The sequence below is a fragment of the Ambystoma mexicanum genome, chromosome 1p, assembly GCF_040938575.1.
Source record: "Ambystoma mexicanum isolate Mex_15411 chromosome 1p, UKY_AmexF1_1, whole genome shotgun sequence".
Lineage (NCBI taxonomy): Eukaryota > Metazoa > Chordata > Amphibia > Caudata > Ambystomatidae > Ambystoma > Ambystoma mexicanum.
The window spans coordinates 409572570-409600536 of record NC_090921.1 but is presented as its reverse complement, the minus strand read 5'-3'; the positions used below and the strand labels follow the sequence as shown (position 1 = coordinate 409600536).

The 27967-nt window shown below is 46.3% G+C and overlaps 1 protein-coding gene across 2 annotated transcripts in view; it reads right to left on the bottom strand.

The window, feature by feature from the left end:
• SIN3B (SIN3 transcription regulator family member B) overlaps positions 1-27967 on the bottom strand; it is a 1409802-nt gene that overhangs the window by 1273554 nt on the left and 108281 nt on the right. For both annotated transcript variants that reach the window (XM_069649207.1, XM_069649206.1), the window contains one exon: positions 7242-7348. In XM_069649207.1, the coding sequence (XP_069505308.1) occupies positions 7242-7348 (107 nt within the window). The remainder of the gene's footprint in view (positions 1-7241; positions 7349-27967) is intronic.

Genomic DNA, 27967 nt, shown 5'->3' with positions numbered 1-27967 from the left:
GAATGGAGGTACATGACACTATCCTCCAGAAGATGGGGTTTGGGGAACGAAACAGAAAATGGATATCTGCACTTTACAGAGTTCAGGTGAACAGAGCTTTTGGCCTTGTTCCCTCTCTCGCGGGGCATGAAACAGGGATGCCCCCTCTTCATCTTGATATATGCCCTTACAATGGAACCCCAGGCCATAGCGGTGACTACCCATCCAGATATCAAGGGAATTGTACGGGGTGAGGTGGAATTTAAGCTTTCACTGTTTGCAGATGATATCTTGACATATTTAGTGGAACCCCGCCAGTCGCCCCCACACCCCCCACCTTCTGTCCCCGATAGAAACCTTTGGGCAATTTTCAGGTCAGCAAATAAAAATAATCGAAATCCACGTTGCTCCCTATCCGGGCACAGGACCCAATGCTAGACCCTCTAAAAGAATTTATGGGGATTAGCTTTGTGAAAGACTCCATCAGTAACTTGGGTATCCTCCTTACCAGGGACCTCTTGAGTTTGGCCTCGGCCAACTACGACCCTATAATGGCTGAGATTAAGATGGATATGAGGCGGTAGGGAAGTAGGATTCTGTCATGGTATGGACGCATGACGGCAGTGAAGATGAACGTTTTGCCAAGACTACTCAATCTCTTCACTGCCCTTCCCACGAGCATCCAGTACCAGATCTTTAGATACCTCCAGAAATCAGTGCAAGTATTCATCTGGCAGGGCAAGACCCCGAGGATTAAGATGACTACGCTCATCCTACCTAGGAAGGAAGGGGGCTTTGGTCTGCCTGATTTCCTCCTTTACTTTATTGCAGCTCAGTTTAGGGTACTCCTAGAACACATAAGAGGGCAAGGGCACTTATTGGACTTACTGGAGGACATGGACGCTCACCCGCTTAAGGTGAGACCCCTCCTGTGGGCGCTGCGAAAGGCCATTCCGAATAGGTTGAAGAATCACCTAGTGTTAGGGGTACTCTGGTCAGTCTGGAGGGAGGGGTCTCAAACCAGCCACCCGACAACATGGCCCTCCCCGTTGACCTCCCTGTGGGGCCCCATATTCAGGTTGGGTAGCAGGGGGTTCAAGAGTGCACAGGTCTGGTCGGACAATGGTATGGAAAGGGTGGGACAATTGTTCAGGGATGGAGACTTTCTAACATATGAAGGAATGGGAGAGGCGCTGGGCCAGGGGACAATCTCCATTTTCGAATTTCTCAGGCTGAAGGGTATCCTATGTGAGCAAATTTGGGATCAAAAACTCAGGAGGCCTCTGACCCCCACTTGAGAAAATGTTACTCAGCCAACTCAAGGAAGAGGATGGTGTCTAAAATGTACAAGTTATTCAATACCAATAATCTCACAGAAAGTAGAGGGTTCCGTAGTTACTAGAATGGCCTGGCAGGGGAGGACCTCTCGGATGAGGTATGGAACAAGGCTTTCAAAATAGCCTTCCACAGGAACCTGTTTGCAGCAGATATGGAACACAATTTAAAAGTCCTTCAGGGATGTCACAGGGACCCGCTGAAGCTATCAAGGATGTTCCTAGGGGTTTTGCTGTAATGTCCAAGGGGATGTGGCCAAGTAGGAATGAGGGCACACATGTGGTAGCACTGTCCGCAGATTCAAAACTACTGGGAGGACGTGCAGGGTTGGATCTGGGAGGTCAACGGGAACTCACTCCCACAAGAACCACTGACGCTATTAATAGGCCTGCCCCCGAGGACCTCTGACATATACAGATAGCCCAGAATGTGGGAAACAATGGTGCGGGCGGGGAGGGTAGCACTGGCACAGAAGTGGAAGAGGCCGGTGGCTCCTTCGAAAAAAGACTGGCAAAGTAAGCTGAAGAACATGTCCTTATGCACAAATTGACTGCAATGGTTAAGGGCACCTTTTGATTAAACTGCGGCCAGGTGCGTCAATCATGGGGATGGGAGGTACACTGTGCCCTTGATGACTGGATGGTCCTGTAATGGGGAAGGGGGGGCACCGAGAGTGGGAAGTGGAAGATGTTCAGGTGGGGAGGTGTAAGGAGGGAAGAATCACTATCCAGCACAAAACCAACAAAACATGAGACACCATGAGAGCCATTACCAAGCAAGTTCTCGAGCACCAGTGAAGAAGTTCTCTTGGAAAGTCCTACCTCCATAGCATAATGCCTACTGTCAAGTTTAAGGTTCAATTTTTAGGATACCCCAGTCGTGGAGGTTTGGGTTATGGAGGAGGGATTGGGGGGGAGGGAAGGGGGAGACATGCTGGACTGTGAGTTGGAAATGTATGACGTGTAACGGACTTGGTCCGGAGGTAATTTTGCATAAATGCCAATAAAACCAAGTTAAAAATAAAAACAAAATGTGTTCCATGCAGTGAAACACACAAACAGCCACAAAGGAACTGGCTTGGTTGCAGGACACCTCAGTCTCCTTGCTTCTGTTTAAGGAGCAAGTGGTTACCAAATCAATAAAAAGGTTACAATACTGTGCAACCAAATAGAAGTACAGAGCTGCCAGCCTGTGACACTAACCCTTTCACTGTGAAAAGACTCATCCTGGGAAAATTGGGGCACTTTGGCAGTGCCCTTGCCCGTAAAGCCATGTGGGCTACTTTGAGCAGCACGCCAAAACACACTTGGAGCCTTCAGTGCACTCCAGTTTCCAAAAAATCAAGGGTACTAACAGTTAGCAAACACAGTAAAAAAATTACTATTTCGACCCAACACTGTTTCAAGGTTGGTCTATGGAGCGAACTCTCCAGACAGGCCACTCTTATCTTGTCGATCACTGGGATTCTATCACAAAGGCACTGGTTGGAAGACCACAGCAAAATATGATGTTACTCCATGTAACACAGATGTCTAGGCTCTGCCATTTCTGTGTTTAGAGCGAACGTAGTGCAGCGCTCCTTCTCTTGAGCTGGTGGAACCAGTGCATTACTAGCCTCTGTTCTTTGTGGTGCTGGTTGTGTCTCATCTCTCCCAGAAGTGGTAGCACCTAACTTCAGAGTTAAAGCATGGCCCCTAATGTTCGTAGAAACCACTTGAGGGGCATGGCCCGTCTGGCAGGGCCCTGGTTTTCCTCTTCCAGTGTTGGGGCTTCCAGTGGCTTGCCCTGCAGTGTGTGTCCCCTACTTTAAAATGTGCAGTTCCTGGACTGGATGGCAGTCGCAATAATCCAAATGTTCTTCCAGCATTGGGGCCTTCTATTTCAGCCCTTGCATTTCACAGCAGCTTGTGCACCACTCTTCAATCGTCAATGTGGCACTACTCCAATGCATCTTTTGTGGTTGGACTACTTTGACGTCCCCTCATCCTCTCTGTGGTCTTCAGTTTGCTGAAGAAGTGTGGGGGTCTGTCTGCATACCTGAATCTCTGCTCATAGAAGAACATTGGGCCATTGGAATTAAATGAGTAACCTCAGCTACCCAAGTTCTGCATCACAATCAACGAATCATAGAGATTGATTTATTCCAAGATTATGTCTGTTTCCCTGGAGCTCCTGGAAGGGCACATCTTCTGAAAGACCTTTTATTCTTGAACAGTTTCTTAACTCAGGGGAGAAGAAATTCAAGCTGCAAGCTACTAGCCAGTCATAATAAAAGTCACTTGCCACCTCAAATGTATGCATACGCACAGCACCCAATTTCTTATCCGCCAAGAGTCACATATCACTAGAACACATTTTGCACCCTGCTTATCCATTAATGCAGTGTACTCCTCTTGCACAACTTCTGATAAATATAGTTTGGGCCGTAACTTATTGTGTGGCTAGTGCAAGTGTTGGCCACTTTTTAAGCCATTCCTAATGAGTTTGCCTTGACTGTTGTGTGTTGGGGAGAATTCTCATTTCAGTGCTAATTCCATTCAACCTTAGAGACCCAAGCTCTTTTGCTGGACTTTAGGACTTTTTCATTTTTACCCTGGAATGATACCTTTTTCTCACTCTCTCATGTATTTTGACCTGTTTTGGATTATGTTTCCTCTAATTTCGGAGTCTGAAACTCCATAGGCATCTACTTTTTGTATAGTGACACACAGCACCTTCAGTGCAGCGTCACCGAGAAATCCTTTAGATTCCTCATAAGGTTTAAATACCTTTTCTTGGGTGAACTACTGTTCCCAAGAATAGTGAAGTGAAATGACATTACTTACCTTTCGCTCTGTAGGTCCAGCACAAACCATCTTATGTGGAGTGCTGGAAGGTTACTTAGTAGCCCCTTATCCTACACTCATGTAGCATTTTTTTATGTTACCCTCACTACTAAATGGCTGGTGGCAGTGGTTTAATGTTCCTACCATTGTGCTCTTCTAACACAGGCTGAATCCTCAGCTTCAGTATAGCAACAATGGGTGACCATTTTTGTCAAAATGGCCCAGTCTTCTTTTGTCACCATTTTCGGTTTGTGAGGTCTTTCTTGTGTTTAATTCTGTACATCAAGGCAGAGTTGAGCCCTTCGTTCGTTTTGCCTTTGGCAGGCTTCATCCCTGAAGCCTGCCTATGGCTCCAGTGCGTCTGGAAAGGCAGGATGTGAAGGAGGATCCCGAAACTCCCCTGTCCTTTATCTCTAGGAATGCCTGAATGCAACCAGTCCCGATTCGCTGGCTGGCTGTCCTTTTAGGACAACCACCCTTGCTGTGTGATGGACAGCCTAGGCTGTGCATGAATGGGAGAAACCTGCTTAAAAGGCAACGGTTTTGGGATTAGAGGCAGAGTCGACCACTGAGAGAAAGACCAGACGAAGAAACCGTGAATGAAGCTTGCTGCCTCCTCCTGGACCTTTGAATTGCCCGGTGAAGTCCTTCTGCTGTGCCGAAACTCCTTTTTCTGATCGACAAGAGAAGCTCCGGAAGGGACGACTTCTTGGGACCAACTAACCAGAGACTAACTCTGCTGGCCCATCCTCCCCGATTGGCTGTACTACTTCGCTGCTGCAAGAACCGAGTGGCAGGGGTTGAGAAATCCATAGTCGAGTGCAATGTCTGACATCCAGCCAGAAGCTCCAGGAGTCTCTTAAGGACCCTCCAGAAGCAGGACGACTAGAGCTCGAGTCCCCTCATCAGAGTGCAGGAAGCCCAACCAATATCCGAGATCTGCAGTGGTGCCGTTTACCGAGCAAAAGTGCTGCTGATCCAAAAAGAGCCTGTAGCTGCAGACAACCTCCAAATTGCAGCCGCAGGAGCCCTCCCGATGTCCTCCCTCGTCCTCAGGACTGAAGCTCAAGAACCCAGGGCCTGCACCGCTGCAGCAGGACTGAATCCAGCTGTACCACTCTTCTTCAAACCAGAGATACTGTTTGTTTAGTCTTGGGGTACTTGCCTCATTGTCTGTTAGCTCTGCTCTTCTCAGTTGGGAATTGCATTGGCTTACCTTTAGAGTGGATCCCTTTTTCACAGGCTTAACAGCGTGTGACCCTACAAGTGGTTTTTCTACAAAACTAACTTTGTGCACCTCTTTTATTATCCAAGAAGTGCCTCAGCTCCATAGACTGTGCTCCAATTGACTGGCTATCCTGGCTCCCTGAAAACTCTTCTAGTCCACTGACCTTGATATTTCTGTCTCTCATAAGTGGTAACTTGTTTTAGACTGTTATTGCTGGAAAAGGCGTGTCTAGACTTCATTGGAAGATTTAAGTATACTCAGATACCTTGAGAAACTGTTTAACCTGCGTTGTCTTCCTTTAACCTTTCCTTTCTGCAACCACTGAATCTGTAAAATATAACTACTGATACATAAACGCCATTACTGTCCTTGTAAATTAAGTCACCTCCGGGAGTAGGAATTGTGTAAGAAGCATATCCAAAGAGTATCCACTAACTTCTGCTGATTCTGGAAAAGTATTTTAAAGTATATTTGATTGTTACATATCTGAAGAATGCTTATTTAAAATGCGATGTTAAATAACTATTTATAACTGAAACCTTGGATATTTGTATTTGAGAATTTCACTGCTAAAGCTCTACAGCTCAAATTTACCACTGTTGAGCTAGGCCTGGCTGCACAGTCACACTACCAATTTTTGTAGTACATACCTATACCAAAAGGTGGGTTACCTAATACCAAGCAGATAAGTGTGTAGTTTCACAGTGTTACTACACCAATTCTTGCCTAACATGCTGCCACTCCACCACTTGGAGACTCAGGATACCCTACAGAGGAACAACCTGCAAAGGTATGTTGATGTATCTGTATGCCATGCAAAGGACAACAATGATCCCCCTAACACTCTCCAGACAATCCACTCTCCCTAGACATTTGGTTGCTCCCCTCAGAATAAAACATACCCACATGTCAAGGCCACAAATCACATAAAACCATACTGGCACTCAGTACTCTGGCAATTCCAGCCTGCCCTCACCAACATTACATAATTCCCACCTGCCTCTGCATCAGATGGCAGCTAGATCAAGCTAAGACTCAAATTTGGAGAGGGTTAAAGCTACACCCCAACTTCTCCCACAAGGCCCAGGGCTCTTGGATGTTACCCAGATGAACCCCGCCTAGCTCAAAATGCACCCTTCAAAACTGGTAGTGGTCCTATTCAAGTGACACCAACAAACCATGGGTCTTGGGCATCTGGCCTTAGTTATTGGGTTTCATGGGCAGCTGGCCTTAGTTATTGGGTTTCTAGATGGACCTAATTAATCTCATCTGATTATTTCATAGAGTACATGTTGTCCACACCTGGACCCTGCACACTCAGGTATGTGTGTTAAGTGTCCTGACAACATATGGAAAACAGCCATGTCTTCAGCCCTACCAAAATGCCAGATGATTGGAGGGTGACAGAGGATGTTTAGCTCACTTTGACTTTTGGAACATCCAGAAACATCACATGCTTGAAAACCAAGTATAATGTGTTGTGTAAACCTAGACATCATAAAGTAACAACCTGTGTGATGCAGCATACGTTTGACAATAGAAACGGTCTTAAACTTCAGTTTCAGGACCGGCCCAGATTTCTAAACCTCCTCTGCATGCTGGTGTTGAAACAGCACATACAATGGACAGTATGGGGCCAATTAGGCAGGAGGGGAGCCTTTTTTTTCGTTTAAAAAAAAAAAAGCCCTGAACCCTATTTAACCTATCATTTCGATCACTAGTCATCTGAACAGAGCTGCATGGTTTAAAGGAACGAGCCAGGTTAACAGAATATACTTCAGGTTCTAGTTCCGCAATAATTTACAATTAGGAGGCACAGTTTTCTCAACAGGTTTTCCACATTAACACTTTTTTTCAAAGATGACTGCTTTTACCTTTGAGACTTAAATTCTTTCATGATTTCCAGAAACCCATTGTAGGTGGCAGGATCACTTCCAAAACGAATCTTTACTTGGTCCAGATAGGACAGGGCATCTTCAACCTGAAATGGCAGATTCAGCGATAGGGAGGAGAGAGGAAAAGGAAAAACATCAGCCAATCAAATGTCAACAAGTACAATGCAGCCTTTCGGCAGCAGGTTCCATAGCCTGGACATTGAAGGCACCATTTCAGCGACAGTTTACCTTCACAGGCCTCCTGGGCGGCCCCAATGACAATATTCAGTTCCATGCACAGAACCATTTCCCTCCCAGGAATCTGAAGCACACCTTAGGTCTCATAGGAGTGCTTGCTCATCCATTAACTCATCAGGTTTCTGACTCTGGACAGGTTCCTTGATCACTGAAGCCCCCTGATGGCAAGGCTATACTTCAAACTGCTTGCTCGTAGCTTGATCAACAGGTTAGTCATGCCCCACTCTTGGACATGCAACACCCCCTTAGGTTTCTAACCTGCCACCTATTTTGCAATGCAATGTTGGGAATGGTGAATTAAAAGCTCACATGCTATGTTACATAGACTTGTTTAAACACAGAGTGACATTCTTGCATACACTGGAATGCGTAAGTCATGAAATGATGTAGACAATATGGCCTACCAAGGCCAGTTTTAATTTTCAATATTACATTAAGAAAAGCCAAAATAAGTCTTAGTTGGTAGCCAACTATATTCAATTCTTTAGATCTTAATAAAACCAGAGTAACCTTGAATCAGGGACACAAATACTAGAGATTGAAGCAGAATTCATTTCTGTGGCCATCACTCACCAAGCGCTACCATTGCAGCTTAGTAAGAAAGAAATTGCTGTTTATTTATTGATTCCCATTTGAAGTAATGCCACATTTTAAGCTTACTAGTGGAAAAAACATTTGTTATTTTAAATTGAAGTTAATGCCCTCATTAAAGGCAATTAGTTGGAAATTAATGTAGTTGCTTTTATGCCATTTCTCATTGAATCAAACGTTCCCATTAAGTCCTATTTTTGAAAACAAATTAATGTTGCTATTTTTCATTTAAAGTCATTCTGACACTGAAAACTTGGCTTAAAGCATATTTTGGAGGCATTGAGACCTAATCAGGGACACAGAGCAAGGCTGCATCCGGGGAAAAGCTGGAATGGATGGGAGAGAAGACCAGACAGCCAGCATCTGGCCATGTGAGCCAGAGAGCAGCATTTCTTGTTCACACTGTCTTTATATTTTTGCTGTTTTCTCATTAGACTCGATTCCTGCTCTAGAATTTGGGAGCTTAATTTGGACTTCATAAAACCATATTTTCCCAGGTCTAGAAGGGTTTAGAGCAGGGTTCTGCGACCTTTGGCTCTCCAGATGTTTGAGTTAAATTCCGATATCTGGCTATTTACTATGCTGGTTATGGGTGCTGGTAGTTGTAGTCCAAAACATCTGGAGAGGCAAAGGTTGTAGACCCCTGCTTTAGAGAAATCAGTTTTTTACTCAGGCTCGTCTTAGAACGGTTCGCTCGTATTTGGTCACAAATTAAAGTAAAAAGGAGAAAACCACAAAAATAAAGCAAGTATGAATAGGAGATTGAGCTCCCCAACTGATCTGGTCATCCACAGTAAATACAAAACAAGGTGCTAGTGTTGGAGAATTTAGATCAAATTCTACAACATTAAGAGACTATTTCTTACAGAATTGTAACTATTTTGATATACATTTTTGGTTCGGCAGAAGCAGTAGAATTCAATATAGTTTACAAAGTCATTGGTTTCTCACAGGTAATTGTTTTCCTCTAGAACCCGAAATCAAATTATATAAAACGTATGTAATTAAAATTAAGTTAAGCACCTTGCACAGCAATGGCAACATACTACACAAATACAGTTTCACAATATCTTTATTAAAATTCACAATGTAAGATCTTGGATTGGGTGAATGTCTATAGGTACTAGTGTAGCCCTAACAAGCCAGGGAACATCCAATCCTGGCCTCAGTCAGTGACAGTTCCCATGGAAACTACCCCCACCAGCCCGCTGGGTAGGGAAGGGCGCGGGACACGTTAAATAAAAGTACTAAACAGGAGATGGCCTATACCCAGAGTTCCTTGATCACTAATAGACACAGACACCTGATGTGATTGCCTATGATTAAGCAGGACCACAAGCCCCTTATTTCCACCTGTTGCAAGGCTGCAACAATTGACTCCTGGTCATCAGTCATTCATGTCTAAATCACCCGAGATCTCTTTTACCCAGCCCTTCTCGCTTCAAAGCGTCAAAGCGCAGGCAGGTCGGCTGGCCTCTTGTGCGTCTGTGTGTTGTGCTGGGCTATATATTCAGTAACAGTAAAATGGCTTCCCTGTATGTGCGGATTCATCATATCTACTTTTTTACAACAGTTGTGTCACTCAGAGGTAGATATCTGTAACATTACAGAATCACGTTATTCTGCAAGCTGTGTTAGAAGGCGTTCTGTATCAAAAGGTGAAATGTCCTCAACTGTTACCAAGTGCATCTCACTGTAAACTATGGCACCAGGGTTTGTACATTTGGAAAGTGCTCATCGCAAACCTTTCACGACAAATGGCAACTTCCTTTTCTTGAGTGTATCAGATAACAATTAGCTATGCAATGCTAAAAGCAATCAATGTAGATAGCTGGCCAACTGAGACAGAAACGCACCATTTCCTTGTTCTTAGCTAAACTGGAGGATGTACAAACGATTTGCAAGTTTGGAGCCCTGTCTCTCACATGCTTGGTTATAGCGCTGAAAAGACATAGCACACGTATTCACTTTTAAAGTGTGTCTCTAAGTGTTCTTCCCAAACTAATAGTTCACAGGTTTTATGAGCTATGAAGGCAGTAGTTCCTCACGCGTGTCACCCCAGTGTACCCCATGATGCCGGGGATGCTGACAACTTCACCGCCACTCCCTGCTGCCTTGTTGGGGTCTTTGGTCTGCCCCCTCTGCAATGCATCGCCCGTGCCTTCACCCAGGCTTTGTTCGGTGGCCAGGTGCATTATTCCCTCCTCCCTCCTTCCTCCTCCCTCCTCCCTCCCGTGAGGCCAATCCAGGACTCCTAACCACTATAAGTGGGCACAAGATTTTGCCCATTTAAGCACATGCTTGGAATTTTAGTAAAATTATCTTTTCAGATACGTCTGACCAGACTAAAGAAGTATCAGATCATTGAATAGATGTCAAGCCCATGGAATCCAGCTCCATCCACCATCTGGGAGACAAATCAGATAGCAGCCGGACAAACCAAGTCCCCCTCAAGCATGGAGACCACAAAAAAACTCATTACAACATATAAGAAAAGAAATTGACATACACATGGTATTATATAATGGTATATAATGTAAGACAAATCAATAGATAACAGGTGTAGCTAAACAATGAATTCATAGATGTGGTGCATACATTTTGGTAAAACACTAGACAAAGTACAAAATTAATAAAGACCATTAATAAGTGACAGTTTGAAACTGAGGTTTACGGTTCATCCCTAACAGGTTAACTGATTTTGTACAAAAGCTAGAAGCATGTTCGATGATTTGAACCCCAAAAACAAAAAACAAAGACCGTAAGGTAGACATACCTGTTCAAGGACATACATTTTCAAGGAAGACTGTATATTCAGGACAAGAAAATGCAAAACCAAATAATAGCAAACTGCCATGAATCATTAGTGGAAGGACATCCAGGGATTGCCAAGACTTGGGCTAAAATTCAAAAGGGCAATTGGTGGCCAACCTGGAGGAAAGACGTTGTGGTGTCTGCACGCAACACAAATCTCAGAAGTTAAGTCCTGCAGGGTTACTACGTCCCTTGACTGTACCACCAGCACCATGGCATATGCGGTCTATGGACTTCATCACCGATCTTCCTCCCTGCAATGGGTTTAACACTATCCTGGTTATTGTACACTTATTCTCCAAGATGGCCATTTTATTCCATTCAAGGGGCTTCGTACTGCTTACACCCTTGCCACGTTGTTTTTGGAACGAACTGTCAGGTTACATGGTTTCCCGTCAGTATTGATTTCAGATCGCGGAACACAATTCATCTCAGCTCTTTGGAGAAGGTGCTGCAAAATAGCCAAAATTGACCTTCGGTTATCCACGAGTCATCATCTGCAAACCGATGGCCAAACGAGCAGACCAACCAGACCTTGAAGCAATACCTGAGGTGTATGTTGCAGCAAACTGAGGAGTCCTGGAAAAATATTCTCTGGTTGACCGAATTTGCCTATAATAAATATCCACACTAGCACCGGACAGACCCCTTTCTACACAGTGCACAGTCGGCATCCTCGAACGTCCACTTTTGATTCACCTGACGAACTGGAAATGCCAGCAATTACAACATTGCACAAGACTATTACTCGACCCCTTAAAGAAGCAGCAGAAAACCTGACCAGAGCCAAACAACAGAAAAAGTGTGCAGACCAACATCGAAGAGAGGCCCCGCATTATCAAGTCGGGGATAAGGTTTAGTTGGCGTCCAAGAACATTCCCTTGAAAGGGCCCCGAGCCTTCCGTCCCAGGTACCGGCCCGACATCATAGAAGGAGAACTGGAATACGAAGTCAAAACCATTCTGGATTCCAAGATAGTGCTATCTAAACTGTACTACCTTATAGACTGGAAAGGTTATGGACCTCAAGACCATACATGGGAGCCTAGGGAATTCGTCCATGCCCCACGGCTAATCAGACAATTCCATCGTAACAACCCCACTAAACCAGGACCAGGGGGAAGAGTGCCCGTGAGAGGGGCCTTTTCTGCTGTCATGGCCACAGACCAAGGACCACAAGCTCCATCACAAAGGGTCCAGTTGCACACTATTTCTGGTGCATGTGTTATTTCCTCCCCTGCAGGGCCCCCATGTGCATCCAGGTCGGGCGTGGCCATAGGAATACATTGGGCTGCACATGCAGCATCCTCTGGGAGTGGCAGGGTGGGGCCACAAGGCAGAACAAAGGGGCGTGGCTGGGACCAGGCTATTTAAGCCTGCCCGGCACGCATGCATGCATGCGCTTCGCGTTAGTCTGCTTATAGCAGCGTAACGCTCACCGCCACCTAAAGCGCTTCTTACCTGATTCCAGCAATACCATCGCCTGTGCGCTTCTTATCTGATTCCAGCAATACCATCGCCTGTGCGCATCTTATCTGATTCCAGCAATACCATCGCCTGAAGCGCAGCTTACATGACGCCAGCAATACCATCGCCTGCAGCGCATCTCACCCGATTCCAGCAGTCACCGTAGTCGGAGCGCATCCTAACCTGTTCCGGGTGTCCAACGCTTACTCAGGAGCTCTTCTCAACCAGCATCCTTCCGGATCCAGCCATCCATCACCCGCTGGCAGATCTTCGGGTAGCCGCTTCTAGTCTGGCTTCGCCAGGCCATCCCTGCAGGAGAAAAGGACAAATAAAGTCAGAAACAACATAAATACATTATGCTAAGATCACGCGCAACACAATCCTTGCGCTTGACCTTAGAACGAAAGTTACCATCTATTTGGGACATCATAAACTCCTCAGGCCATTGGTCTCGCTTCCAGCACCGCGACTCCGCTGGGCCTTTCATCACCTTTTGGGGAGAAGGAAAGACATTACAAGGGATACGGACAAAAGAAATTGCAAAAGAATACGGAAAATCATCATTGTGAAGAAACACTTACCTTTGGAAGCGGATCAGCCACAGCCGGTCTGGGCTAGCACGCACATGGACCAGTGAAGAAACTAGGTCTATCTAAGGCGCCCCTGCAGCTGAGAAGCAGGACAGAGAGCTCAACCTCATAAATAAACAGGTGAGACCATACTGTTAGGCGCATGCTCCCCACATTCGGGGAAGAAGGGTTTGAGGAAAACCACAGCCATATCACAGCATTCTCACAGCCTCTCGTATTCTCACAGGGGCAGTATCAACAACCAGTGCAGCCCACAACAAAGGAGCAGGGGAAGAAGCCTGACCCAGGGGAGCCAGTTCCAGGGAGGGTTGCAACTGTGCCCCAACGTCCCAACAGAGATCAGGCGAGCGTAACACTAGTCCATGCATCACTCAGATACTGCAGCCTAGGCAGGCCACTTATGTTTTCCAAGACCTGCAAGCAGTAAATGCTGTGGTAGTCCTTTCATTCCAAATCTGGTAATCGCATTGTCATGTACCCTCTTGAGGCTACGCATTTAACAATAGTAGACCTGTGCTCACCATGCTTTTCTTTCCCCATACACAAAGATAGCCAATACCTATTTGCATTGTAACAGATGAATTCCAATACACCTGGGCCCAGTTTGCCCCAGGGGTATACAATTCCCTGCCCTTTTCTCTCTGCAACTCAGACCTTCGCCTTCTGTCCTTCCCCTCTCTCATGGAGTACCCCAAGGCTGTCTTGGGTCATCTACTCTTCTTGCTTTACACTACCCCCCCTGGCTACCATTATCCCTTCTTTTGCCCTTATCCATCACCTCTATGAGAATGATAAACACATTCTCTTTTTTTCTCTTTCTTTTCCGATGCCATTTATTCTACCCTGTCTAAGTGCTTGCTTTCCATCCAAGCCTGGGTGTCGTCTCACTACCTCCAGTTTATCCCGTCTAAAATGTAAGTACTTTTCTTTCCTGCCTCTACAATTTCACTCTTCTTCCTCCATTGGTTATTTCTTTTCCTCCTACCTCTCTTCCGATTTTTGCCTCTGCCTGTAATCTGCACATCACATTTGACACTTCCATTTCTTCTATCCCACATATTGTTATCTCTAGATACTGTTGCTACCGACTCTTTAATATCCGCAAGACCCATCTACCATGCCTCCATATTTGTTCTCTGCGTTCCCCCTCTACACAATTCTTTTTCTGCATCCTCTCTCCTCTGGCTCGCTGTTGAGGCCTGGCTCTTTTGCATTTTTCTTTGCATTGTTTTGAAATGTCCTCATGTCCTTGCTCCTTCCCATCTCTTAAAAGCATGCCCCTAAACGCTCACGGCAAAGAAAATGAGCTCATCTCTCCAGGGAATGATGTTCACGCTCCTCATAAGTAGGGGTTTAACGGTATACCGTTCAAGATACCGTGAACTGCTTAATTGAACTATAATAACCGTCACGTTGTTTATACCAGTATACCGTTTTAGGGCCTATAGCTATTAAGTGAGCTTTTCAAACTGATTTGGAAAGGCTGCAGTAAGCAAGTGCTGTGCAGTATGGATCTTGCACTGTGGGATGTGGCATCTGCCAAGGGGGCCTTGTTTGGCAGACAAGTGCATAGGGAAAGTGAGGCCACATTAGTAAATGCAGCTTTGATGCTGTGACCTCTCTTTCTCTGTGATCAGTAGAGTCGGGTTAAAGATCAGCCAATTTGAAGTTGGGGGAACTACACATCCCAGAATTCAAAGGGAGGGAATGAACTGGATGCCCATCTGATGCATGTCCATGAAAGATGTTAGCTCTGTAGACTGTATGAACATTGGGCCTATCAGTGCTTTGTGCTATTATATAAACTGCCCCTTCCCCCCTACTGACCTCCCTGTAGATTTTCACATTGGCACTAGAGTTGTTGCTTTGCTTGATCCTTCACCTGCCTTCTGCATATGGCACTGGACTCAAGCAGGCAGGACAGATTCTACATTCAATTTGAGGTATCCAGAGCAATGGGGGTGAGATATTTCTCAGGTCTATCCTCGATTTGTGACACCATCCATGAAAGCATTCCTCTGTCTCAACTCACATGACAGGGTCCTAATGCGCTCAGACCTGGGGAAAATGGTAATGATGGGGCTGGGGTGAGGTGGTGGTGGTGGTCTAGGCCATATTTGTGCCGATATGCATATTCAATTTGTCATTTTCAAAAAGTTTGTGCCACATCTTTAAGAAGGTAAATTAACATGTATTGAAAGAAATCCACAGCGCCCACTGAACACTGTCCTGTTAGGATTACATGGTCAGTGGTGACTCCAACATCAGACCTTTATAATACACCAGGCAGATGGTAAACAAGCTATAGTGATTTGATCAATATGCAACTTTTAAGTGAGTGTGTGTTGGCTATGACATTTTGGCAAAAGAAACAATGACATGGGTTTTCAAACGTCACGAGGACTTTTTCTCCCTTTAATGGGATAAAGCATTATCAAAACAAACTTTTATGACTGATCGCAGCGAGGGCTCATGATGCCCATGCCATGTGGTTCCAAAATAATGCAAGTGAAGGCCGATTTTCAACGCGATGACCTGTGACTGAGCAGCAAGCTCATTGCTCAAAATGTCAATTTTAACACTTCCACTAGTCACTCTTTCATTCAAAGCGATCAACGTGTGAGCGACATGAAAGACCAAATCTGCAGCCGCCTTAGATTCCTGGAGGCTCAGCTAAAAATGTTCAGAGACAAGTTTCAAAATGCTGACAATTTATGACCTTTAAGAAAATATTTGTTAAGATTAGTTATCTCTACCTGCTATACCGCGATAACCATGCTATACCGTCATTTGGCAAGAAGGTTATCATACCGCCATAAAACCAATACCGTGACACCCCTACTCACAAGTTATTATTTCAAGACAATGCTACTCTACCATTATGGCAGGCCCCTGGGAAACTCACGGACTGGCACAGGGGGAGGATCACGATCATGCTGACCCACACATTCTTTGCTCAGTTCATATCACACTCAGCGCACCAAAGGCCTCCACCATCGCTTTGGACTAGAATGTATTCCTCCTTGTATTACAAAGTGTGTCATTATGGAATAAGGTGAAATGGTTGTGTTCTTTCAGATCTTTCTTTTATGACCACTGGTTTTATGGTTGGTGGTATTTGGTCACCTATCAAGGGTCTTGGAATAGGTCAGTAGTGGGTGTTATAACTCCTGGTGGGCTGGCTGTGATGAATGTGCACAGCGAGGAGCCTGGTGCGGTCTCACTGCCTTTTAGGGCGCATTCCTTTTCGGGATAACAAATCGCAATAGTTAAGGAACAAAAGGGGAGATTCTATTAGAATTAGCAGCGCAATTTCTTCTACCATCAGTGTCTGGGCATGTTCAGGTCCCTTCATCAGGCCTGCGTTTACTGCGAGGACATGCAGGACTGAATGTATCTACGATAACTACAAAAAATGATGACTCTTTATACGCGCGCACTAAGTCTATACATTGTATTTCATGCAATATTGTGTTCGTGCAGGGTTTCTTAGCACTGCCCTCTCCCCCCTGGTAGATTGCACGTCTATCCAAGGGACTCTCCTCACTAAAGCGCCTACGGGGGTGGGAAAGGTTAATTTCCTTCCCAACATTTCCCCTTTCATTACTTCTATAGTAACAAATTCCTCTGCATACTTGCGCTCATTTTCCCTCTTGACCGCAGCTGCATATGGTGGTGTTCCCTTTATTGGCATCCATGCCCTACATCCATCCCGCAGGCTTTCTCCTGCTTGTGCATATTCTTCGGGAGTGCAGGTCATGTAGATACATCCCCCCAACCACTGCTAAATCTACCCACACTTCTTTATAAATTTCAGGGGGAGGAACAATAATCATGTGGTACAGTCTACCTACCTTATCTCCATAGGGTATGTGGACCATACGGAAGATTTATATCGCTATCATTTTTGTATTAGGAGTTACTTGCCAATTGAAACCATCATCATTGTGCTACTAGGCACTGCTTTGGCACAACAATGGCGTCCCATTTGGCACATGCTAAAAATAACCAGGATGAACACGATGACAGGAACCAGCATCTTCACAAGGGCTCCTAGCCAGGATGGTGCACAGTCAAAAGAAGTGTCTTCGGGACGTACGAATGTGCAACATGAATCCCTTATCTTTTTGCACACGCCTCCTATTGCCATCAGCATATTCAGGACATCTGTTCTGCACCGTCATTAACCTTCGGGCACGCAGCTCGACATTTATGATGTTGAACCCCTGCTCTGTGTCTTTCGCCAACTGGACCAGCTCCCATTGTACGATCTGCAGCCATTTAGCATTAGTTCTTGCATGTATGCCCGGTAGCAAGAGTTGAACAACCGGTATTCTTTAGGTATCGCCTCAAGCAGTGCTGTTGAGTCTTTTGATAGATAGTTGGCGGCACTCTATTTCCTCTGTAGTTCATCAGATTGGCTCTTCCCAGGGAGGGTGCGAAATTCTGGCGGTGGCATTGGGTTTTCTTCTTCGAACACCGGGGAATCTGTCGGTGATCTATCAGGTTTTGGCCCCCCCTTTCAAATGTTCTTCTGGGACTACCAGTAGTGCCAAGTGCAGCAGGACCAGTGAACAGTAGCCCCTCCATGATGGTGGGAGGTGCAAGTATGCTTGCTGGCCACACACCCTAGTCCATCACGGTTGCTGTGCCCTTCAAGTCTGGAATCAACAATGTTCTGTTGCATCACTAGTTGGAGCCGACAAAGACAGTCCCTTCGCTGTGGAAGCACAGCTCAGAGTTCTGCTCTCGGTGCACTTTCACTGGCTTCTCCATTGCTGCAATCCATGTCAGTTTTGTGAAATGCTCTGTCCATATTTGTGCATGTTTTCCCCATGAACGCCACGTTTTTCTCTTCATATCCCAGGAGGCCTTCAGCTTAGCAACTGAACGTAGTTTCCTGCCTCTTGTTTACGTACTTTGCTCCGTCAATCACTAAATATGGGTGTTTTAAGCAGTTGATGTTCTTCGGGTTGTTTTTGCATTGCATCCGGATCAACAAGCTCTAGTCACATGCTGTGTGCCTGGAAGGTGCCTTTTATTCTACATAGCAAAAGATGAACCAGGCATTGTGCCTCTATAATTGGAACTTCCTGCGGTACTAAAACTTTGGGTGGCCCTGATGCGTGCAGTATCAACGGGCATACATAACAGCTATCGTTAGTCTTCCTACCACACTCATATCAGTATACCAGCTATTTGAGTACTCGGGATGTCTGATATATTCAATAGCATCCAGGCCTAGGCCATGATATTTGGGACTACGCGCTTGCATTTTCATTCTATCATGCCGCGATACATATCTCCTTGTTGATATACTACTGCTAACATAGTTACTCTTACTAATATTTGTGCTACAAAAAAGATGTTTAATTGGGGGAGGAGGGGAGTAATACTTCCAACATTCTGCTCATGCACACACTGTTGACACTTATTACTTATTTGGGAAGTATTATACATATGTACAGTTGCGTTGCTGGTTTCATTTGACAGTGCAGTTGCGTTTAGCAATGCACTTCCGTTCATGTCCTCCCTACCCCCCTCTTTTAGATTGATTGCCCAGATAAAAGATGTACCCCAATAAATTCCTAACAAACATTAATATGGCAAACAGAATGGCAGTGAAGTGTAGGCAACAAGTGTACGAATATAACCTTATAGAATTAACAGTACATCTATCTTTTTTCTAAACATACAATGAATAATTTGACGTTGAGCGCTCCATGTTATTGAGAGGGAGAGAACGCTTCTTTTACTAAAACGTGCTTATGCTTTTATCAGCAATACATGCTTATTTTCTGGGACATGCGGTTACATCATTACTTTTGAGGTAGTTATAATGAGTTAGATTGGTGGTCTATTTAAGGATATTGGTGAGGAATCTGAAGGTGCCCTACGAACATCCGAGAGGTGTATCCAATATCGAAGCCCTTTCACTTTTACTGCGAGAGGGGTGGAAAACACTTCAGAAGGACCACGTGTCAGGTGTTTAAGTACTCTTTGAATTCCTCACCCAGAACAGCTGCAGCTCTGTGGGCATCTGATGCCCTCCTAACTGGGGAGACGAGTGTGCAGGCGCCTGCCAGTCACCATTTCGTGTGGTGAAAGATGGTGGTTTTTACTTGGCTGAGTATGCAAACTGAACAAGGCCAGGGGCAAACAGTGCACCCAGTTCTTTAAGGTTGTGAAGAGTTGAGAGCTTGCTTTTGTTTATTCGTTCCACAACACTGTTTGCTTGGGAGTGGTAAATTGAACACATCCAGTGTTTAATGGCTCGTAGTGCTGTGATATCATTGAAGAGCTCATTGAAAAAATGAGTGCTGTTGTCAGATTTCAAGGAATCGCGCACACCCCAGAGAGGGAACACCTTGCGCCCAAAAAATGTAGCAGTCATCCAGGTGTGCACAAGGGCCAGCCTCAACCGATCGTGAAAAAGGGCACACTACAACTATTGGGTATCGTGACCTATTGCATCTTTCTCCCATGTCTGCGTAAGACCTGCATTACTCACCGTAAAAGCATTTCTGATGATTGTATCTGCTTAGATTCACATGCTGTGCATATAGTCCGACATCCAGTGGTCACCGCAGAGTATTGCATCTTGTCTTTCGAGAATCGAAAGGGGACGTCGACATGGGCGTGTCTGTAACACTATCCCTAACGTGACGTGTAGTGTACCCAAAATCCCTCATGCATCGAGGTCCCTTCGATTGTATTATTTCCTGCCATGAAGTAGCCTATGACTAACATGAGTGAGTACAAAAAAGAGAGAAAGTACTAAGACGTCCATGTTCCTTCCATGCGAGCGAGGACGAAGGGTGGGCGCATGTGAATCCAAGCAGATACAATCATCTGAAATGCTTTTACGGTAAGTAATGCATGTCTTCTGATGCTTGTTAATCTGCTTAGAATCACATGCTGTGCATAGACTAGCAAGCAGTGCCCGGAGTTGGTGGTGGGATGTAAGAAGGAACAGTAGAGAAAAGAGGTCTTAGTACTGCTTGTCCCACATGAGAATCAGACCTAGAATGAGTGTCTAGGCAATAGTGTTTTGTAAAGGTGTGTACAGAACTCCAGGTCGCCGCTTTGCAAATGGACTCTAGGGGAACATTTGCAATGAATGCAATGGAAGCCCCAGTGCCTGGAGTAGAATGTGATCTAGGCTTGAAGGGCAGTTCTCTTAGCAAGAGTGTAACAGTGACGCATTTGACAGCGTCTCCGTCTCTACCTGCTGCCACTGAAACGAAAAACTGATTTGTCTTTCTTAGTGGTCTAGTTCTGTCCATGTAAAACATGACTGCCCTGCGTACATCCAGTGTGTGCAGGCTTCTTTCTCCCATGTTTGAGGGGTTCTGAAAGAATGTTGGAAGTTCTAGGGATTGATTCACATGGAACTTTGTAATGAACTTAGGCGCAAACCTACGGTGAGTGCAGAACTACCTTATCTTTATGAACTGCACAAAGGGGTCTACGACTGAGAGCGCTTGTAGTTCACTGACTCTTCTAATGGAAGTAATAGCTATTAAAAAGGCAGTTTTGTAAGTGAGCTCTTTAAGACTTGATTTATGCATGGGCTCGAAAAGAGACCCCATAAGTCTTATTAACACCACGTTTAGGTCCCAATCCGGGAGCTGGGTTAGAAATGGGAGGGTGAATTCTCTTTACTCCCACCATGAAAGCCTTAATAACTGGTATCTTCCACCAAGACACCTTTTGTTGTGATGTAGTGTAGGCTGAAAGAGCAGCTAAGTGAACTTTTAGCGAGTTAAAGACTAAGCCTGAGTCGAGTAAATGAGTCTGGTACAAAACGATATGAGTGGCAGAGCAGTCAATGGGATTGATGATAACACAACATTTCCACTTGCTAGAATAGCAATATTGTGAGTTAGGTTTTCTTGCCTCCCTGAGTAAGTCCATACACCTTTGAGGGAGTTGTAGGTGTCCGAACCTCAGGAGCAAGGCTGCTAAATTCAAGGTTTGCGGGCATGGGTGAAGTGTTTCCCCTTTGTTGTACAGGCCAGGCAGTTTCAATGGAGGAGATGGGGACATCTCCATCAGATGAGCGAACCAGGGTTGGCGGGCCAACATGGGGGCCACCAATATCATTGTGACTGGTTCCTGGTGCATCTTGTGCACTACCTTGTTGAGTAGGGTGGGACGGGGGGGGAGAGCGTAAACAAATTTCCCTGACCATGTGATCCAGAGTCCGTTCCCCTTGGAACGATTCTGGGGGTACCTAGAGGCGTAATCCTGGCATTGGGCGTTCTCCAGAGTTGCAAACAGGTCGATCTCTGGGAAGATCCATTCTGCGAAAACGTTGGAGACTAGGTCTTCGTGTAATCGCCATTCGTACTCCATGGGTAGTGGGAAATCTCTGCCGAGTTAGTCTGCCAGAAGATTGAGTTCCCCTGGAACATCTTGTGACAGCAGGAACATGTTTTTGAGAGCCCACTTACAAATGTTCTGGGACAGTTGGGATAGCCCTAAAGTGGCTGCCTCCCTGTTTGTTCAGATAATACATGGCTGTGGTGCTGTCTGAGGATCAGGACCGTCTTTCCTTGCAATTGTGTCTGAAAGGTCTTTAGCGCTTTGAAAACTGCCAACAGCTGCAACAGGTTTATGTGGTTGGATGCTACGCCTGATGACCAAACTCTGTGCGCTGTCTGTTGAAGCAGGTGAGCTTCCCACCCTGTGAGAGATGCATCTGTAGTGAGTGGCTTCTACTTCGGGGGTGGTGAAGGATTTCCCTTTTAGGAGGTTTTCCCTCGACCATCACTGCAGCGAGAGAACGAGGGCCGGCGGACAACCACTAAATCATCCCATTGTCCGCTGGCCTGACACCACTGGCTGTTGAGCCACTCTTGCATTGGACGCATGCACAAGCGCAGGTGAAGAACCAAATAAATGCATGACGCTATCATTTCTAACAGTCGCATAGCTTTGTGTACCGTCACCTCTCGACTGGCTACATATTGAGGGATTTGAAACATGTTTTTAACCCCCTCATTGGAGGGGAAGACTAGGCCGTCCTTTGTTCGAATTAGAGCCCCTAGGAATTGTTTGACCTGACTGGGGTCCAAGGTGGATGTCTTCTCGATAGAGAATCCCAGGCTGAATAAAAGGTCTATAGTGTCTTGGGTATTTGACAGACATGTTTCGTAGGAGTCGCCTGTTAAGAGCCAGTCGTCGAGGTAAGGATAAACCGGGATGGATTGCCTGCGCAGGTGTACTGCTGCTACTGCTAGTACCTTTGTAAATACCCTTGGTGCAGAGGCTATGCCGAAGGGTAGTACCTTGAATTGATAATGTTTGTTTTGTATCATGAATCTGAGGTATTTTCTGTGCACCGGCAACGATGAAATATGAAAGTATGCATCTTTCATGTCCAGTGTTGCCATGTAATCTCCTTGCGAGAGCAGGGGAATTACTTCCTGCAGAGTGACCATGCAGAACCTTTGTGCCATTACAAATGTGTTCGCTGGGTGCGGATCTAATACAGGGCTCATGGTGAGATTCTTTTGGGGTACAAGGAAGTACACTGAATAAATACCTTTGTTTACCTGTGAAAGAGGTACGACCTCTATGGCTCCCTTTTCTTGTAGTGTTTCGACTTCCTGAAGAAGGATACGCAGATGGTCTGGCATCAGTCGTCTTGCGCGTGCAGGTCTGAACTTTGGGGACCGGCAGAACTCTATACAGTACCCGTGGTCCACGGTCTTCACTACCCACTGGTCTGTAGTTTTACCCTCCCATGCCTGAAGGAACAATGTTACCTGGCCCCCGACCGGGGCATGGGAGGGGACCCGGATTTTCGGCTCATTTTGAACCTGAGGCCCCTTCCCTTCCCTAAATAGCTTTCCTATCCTTGGATTAACTGCTCTTGTGAGGGCAGGTGTTAATAGCGAGGGAGCCAGTCGCTTTTTAATTGAGTTTAGTAGAGGAATAGTCTGGCTGGCCGCCGGTTTCTCTTTAAGAATGTCCTCTACAAAGTTAGCATCAGGAACAGCTTCATCGCTGGCGATCTTGAAATGTTCTGCTGCTTTGCGCAACATGGTGTTCAACGTCATTTGACCCTCCACTGGAGAGGGCTGTCTAGCGGGAGTGGTCTGGGGGGAATCTAAACACAGGGCATCAGGATCTGGTGAAGGATCAGGATACTGCCAAGGCTGAGTATCACCCATATCAGGGTTTTCCCCACCACCCCTCTATGAGGTCATGCATATCCTCAGGGTCAATGAAGGGCTCATCATCCTGAGTGTATAAATCTGCAGGGACTTCCTCCTCAGGGAGGTCATAAGTATACACATCCTCCTCCTGAGAGGGATCAAAGAGATTTGAAATTTAGCCACAGGTGGCACCTCTTCCCTTGGTCTTTTGGGGGTGGATTGCTCTGAGAGGGGTACAAACCTGTCAAGCCTCTATACATCCCTCAAATATTTCCCTAGTCCAAACAGATGACTTAGAGGGGTCTAGAGGTGGAAAGGGCCCTTCTACACAGTCCTCTGACGCCAAACGTTAAGATGTTTGTTTCAACGCTGAAGAAATACCTTCTTTGCCATCCGAAAACTCTTTTTGGGGGACCGACAGAGGTTACCTGTGCTTCTCCTTAGGCTTTGCGGAGGGTTGCAGTATTTCCTTTAGCCTATCTTTGGATTTCGACGAATCCTTGGGCTTTCCTGTGGGCGTCAGCGAATCCCTTGACTGACGCTTCTGAGCGTCCGCCGAAACAATTCTTGCAGTGCTTTCGCAGTAGGGAGATGCTTAGCCTGGGCCTGCAGTTGTGTAGTCTTCGGCGGAACCGGGGCCTTGTTGTCGGCAGACGTCTTCTTACGATGCGTTTTGATGGTTCTTGGAATATTGGGGGTAGCGCCCTTCAATTTAGAGTGCCCGGTCGCTAGGCGCGGCTGCGGGGAGGGCTGCCGTTCTAGATGTTCGAAAAACTCTGGTGTGCCCGTTGGCACTGTGGTCTTCTTTGACTTTGTCAAAGACTGGCCAGGGGTTGTGTGTTTAGTGAGTGGAGTGTGTTCGTCTTTGTCACCGGGGTGTACAGTCCCCACAGCAGTGCCTGAGCCGTGCCTGGCAGGTCCGGGGACAGATGACGCGGTACGGGAGTGCTCCGCCAAAAGGTCAACGACCTCCGAGTCAGAGGCCTGCTCGTCACTGATGCCCTCGTCGCATAATGCGGTTGCGGCAGCGGGATAACTCTACTCGGCCTTTGACATCTCGTAGGCTGCCCACCGCTTGACACAGCGCTCCTTCAAAGTCTTCGGACGGAGGAGTTTTCAAGCCGCACAAACTTTTTAGTGATTATCGAGGGGCAAGCGACGGTTACATCGTAGATGCTTATCTCTCCAAGGAAATTTGCCCTTGCAAAACCTGAATGGAGTCCTCTCCCTAGCTGAGGATAGGGAAAGTGACGATGACCAGAGAGGAAAAAGGGAAAGGTATTCTCAGATTTTACAGAAATGTCCACCCCGACGCCACTCTCCCTACTGTGTAGGCCGGCCACGTGGTTGGCAACGCCGATTGGATCATCGTCCGTCGAAGGTCCGTGGAGGTTTCGGCGGATATCAGGAACATCAGTCGATATGAAGGACGGTCAGGGTGATCTTGAATAATAATGTACTATATTCGACCAATGGTCGATGGAACAATTAGCAATATCTCTGGCCGAACTCTGCATAAGGCGACCAGTATGCTAGGCGGAAAAAAACAATCTGAGGGACCTCGAAGCATGAGGGATTTTGGGTACACTAGACGTCACGTTAGGGATAGTGTTACAGACACGCCCATGTCGATGTCCCCTTTTGATTCTCGAAAGACAAGATGCAATACTCGGCGGTGACCACTGGATGTCGGACTACATGCACAGCATGTGATTCTAAGCAGATTAACAAGCATCAGAATCATGGTTTAACTCACGGAATGGCCCAATAGGGCAAATTTGTGCCTCATATTGTCCAGAGCATCAGGCTAGTGCTGCAAATTTGGCAGGTGGTGCAGTGTATAATGAAATTCGTGGGATGCTCCTGAAAATTTGGTATGAACCAATCTTCCTGAATGTCTTCAGCAATGTGCTGTTTGGAACTGTGGTATGGGTGATGTAGCTGGTCGAATGCTATTGCCAAGAGCTCTAAAGGCATTACTGCCTTGCCAGTGCATTCTTCTTTCCAGAGCAGGTCCGTGGAGGGATTGTGTACACCCCTCTTGGACCATAGGTTTTTCCTCATTTGGTGCATTTCCCTGCAGTTCGATCAGTTGCGTTATTGGCAGCACAGTGTATGCTGCTGGTTGCAGATCATGTGGTTTAGTTATGACGTATTCTGAAATTACTGCGACAGGAAGGTAGGCCGCCATTTTGGCCACAGCATCCGCTGCTGCATTAAGGCTTTTTTGTCAGTGTTACCAGTGTGTGCGGTGCACTTGACGAAAAAAAATCACGTGGCATCCTTGTGAGGAGCGTAGCGCCTCAATGAGTGCTATGAGCTCCGCTGCTTCTGCTGAATAAGTCATGGGTAATCTCTTCATTACTAATGTTTGGCTCCTCCTTCGAGGCGCACCACTACTGCGCCCGTATGTCTTTGTCCTGTGTCCTGGTCAATTTTGCTGACCCGACAACAAAGAGTACTTCACCCTCCTCTAGTGTCCGTCTTTTGCTTTGGGGATATCTTCGCCTTCATATGTGGCATAGTCGTGGCGTTGCAAGTCTTCGTCAGTGCAGACTTCCGTTAGGAACGTGTCAGGAGTTACTGTTCTGCATCTCACTACATGAAGGTTTGGGCTTGAGATGATCTCGTAGGCTGATGCTCTCTGGGTATTGAGGGTGGACTTAGACCTCTCCAAGATTGCAGATACTGAATGCTCTACGTACAGTGTCACTCAGCATACCATTACAATTGTGGAGCTTTTCTCAATGGTGAAGGCAGCTGCAGCGAGAGCTTGTTCGCATTCAAACTGCCCTTGCATAACTGAATCTAATGTGCCGCTGTCCAATGGCTTGTGGCCCATGTGCTTTTGTGTGTAAGCACAGAGGTCATAAGTGTGCCATTGGAGTGAGGGGACATATAGAACTTGTGTGTAATCTGGGGGGCAGGAACTGGGGCTGTGCAAGTCACTACTTCAAATCATTGACATTTTGCACCATGTCTGTTGTCCATTCTAGTCTATGGTTGCCTTTTTGTGCTTCCTTGAGGCCCTGTAAGAGCGTTCTCGTGTATGCTGCATAGTATAGGATCCATGCTCTACAGTAATTGCACGAACCCAGGAATTTCTGCATTTCTTTCACTGCAACAGGTTTGGGTCTAGCGCATAAAGTCGCTGCTCTGTCTGGCATTCTTTGGCCTTGTCAACCTTGTACCCCTTGCGGGCCAAGAGTTGTAGTAGGGTAATGGAATATTTATGACCGTTCTGCTCACTGTCACTGCAAACTAATAAGTCATCCACGTACTTAATGACCGTGCTGGCACATGGATGTTGCCTAAATCATTGGGATATATCCTGTTGAATATGCTTGGGGTCTCGCAATACCCTTGGGGCAAATGAGTGTGCTCATAGCGCTTTCCGCCATGTGTGAATGCTTTGAGACACTGTGAATTAGGGTGCAAAGGTATTGAAAAGAAGGTGTTCTATAAATCTGTCACTGTGAATGAAGTGCGTTGTTTCTCTGGGGATGCTGCACACAATGGTGGCAGGATTCGGAACTAAAGGAAATTCTTTCTATACTACGTCATTAAGTGGGCGGAGATCCCGGATCATTCTCCAATTACCCCTGTTGCTTTTCTGACAGGATATATGGCAGTATTTCAAGGTGAGTTAGAGGGTACTATGATACCTTGGTGAAGTAGAGCCTGTATGGTGTCTTATCCCCTCTTCTGCCTCCCTCGATAATGGGAACTGTTTCACCCGGAGTAATATCGCTTCTTAAGGAGCCCTTCATCATGTGGGTTGGTTGTCCATAATTGCACCGGCGCAGACTAAGGCAGCCTGGATAAAGGCAAGCAGTGCGATATTGGCCATTAGGGGGCCATTAGGGGGCTCTGCACTCTTCATTGCAAGGGATGCATATTTCAAGTATTATCTCCCCGTCATTGGCTTCAAAAAGTTCTGCATCTCACTTCCTTGATGCGTACGGTGAAATCAATGCACAATACAGTATGCCACTGGCGCCCTTGGCTGTCTGTTCCGAGAACTACTCTTTTCACAGATACCTACAACCCTTGTAGGTCTAGGGACAGTATGGTTCCCGCTACCAATTCTGGGGACACTATACATGAAATCAGTTGGCACTCTCCAGCAGGCTTTAGTAATTTGTGGCACTACTTGCACAAACACTTATGCCATAGACGAACATATCTGGGTCAATGGGAATGCCTCACACCACTACGTCACATGTCATGGCGTGTATTACGAGCATCACCCTCATTGCGCACATCCCTGGTATGGGGCAGACAATGCCGTTGTCCATAAATGAGATCATCATGTTCAATTTGCTAAGCAGATCCCTGCCAAGGAGGTTGACGGGAGAGCTCTCAGAATACAGTAGGGGAGCACAAACTACCCTTCCTCCCACCTTTACATCCAGATCTTGTGTATATGGAACTGTGGAAATTGGCCAAGAGAATCCCTGCGTGTCAATCACCTTCACTGATGCACGTTTTCTCAGCACCCGAATCCACCATAAAGATGAATTGCATTTCCCATCTCTGTCTCCACCAAGGGTTCCTCTTCTGGGTTAAGTATCATTGACAAGACTGGACACGCAAGTGCTCTGTGTGGGCTGACCTAGTCATGATAGGTGTAGGTCCCCGGGAATGACAAGGGGTTACCCCCCCACCACTGTAGTGCCTTGGAACAGGGCCACTGGGCGCACAGTTAAAGGGGTTCACGTTTCCGGCCTGCTGCAAGTTGTTGTGAGGCGGGTACTGTTGCATCGCCTGCTGGGGGTGTCACTGTGGGGGTAGGGGGTAGGGGGCTGGTATCTGCAGAGGCAACTGTGTGTAAGCTTGGT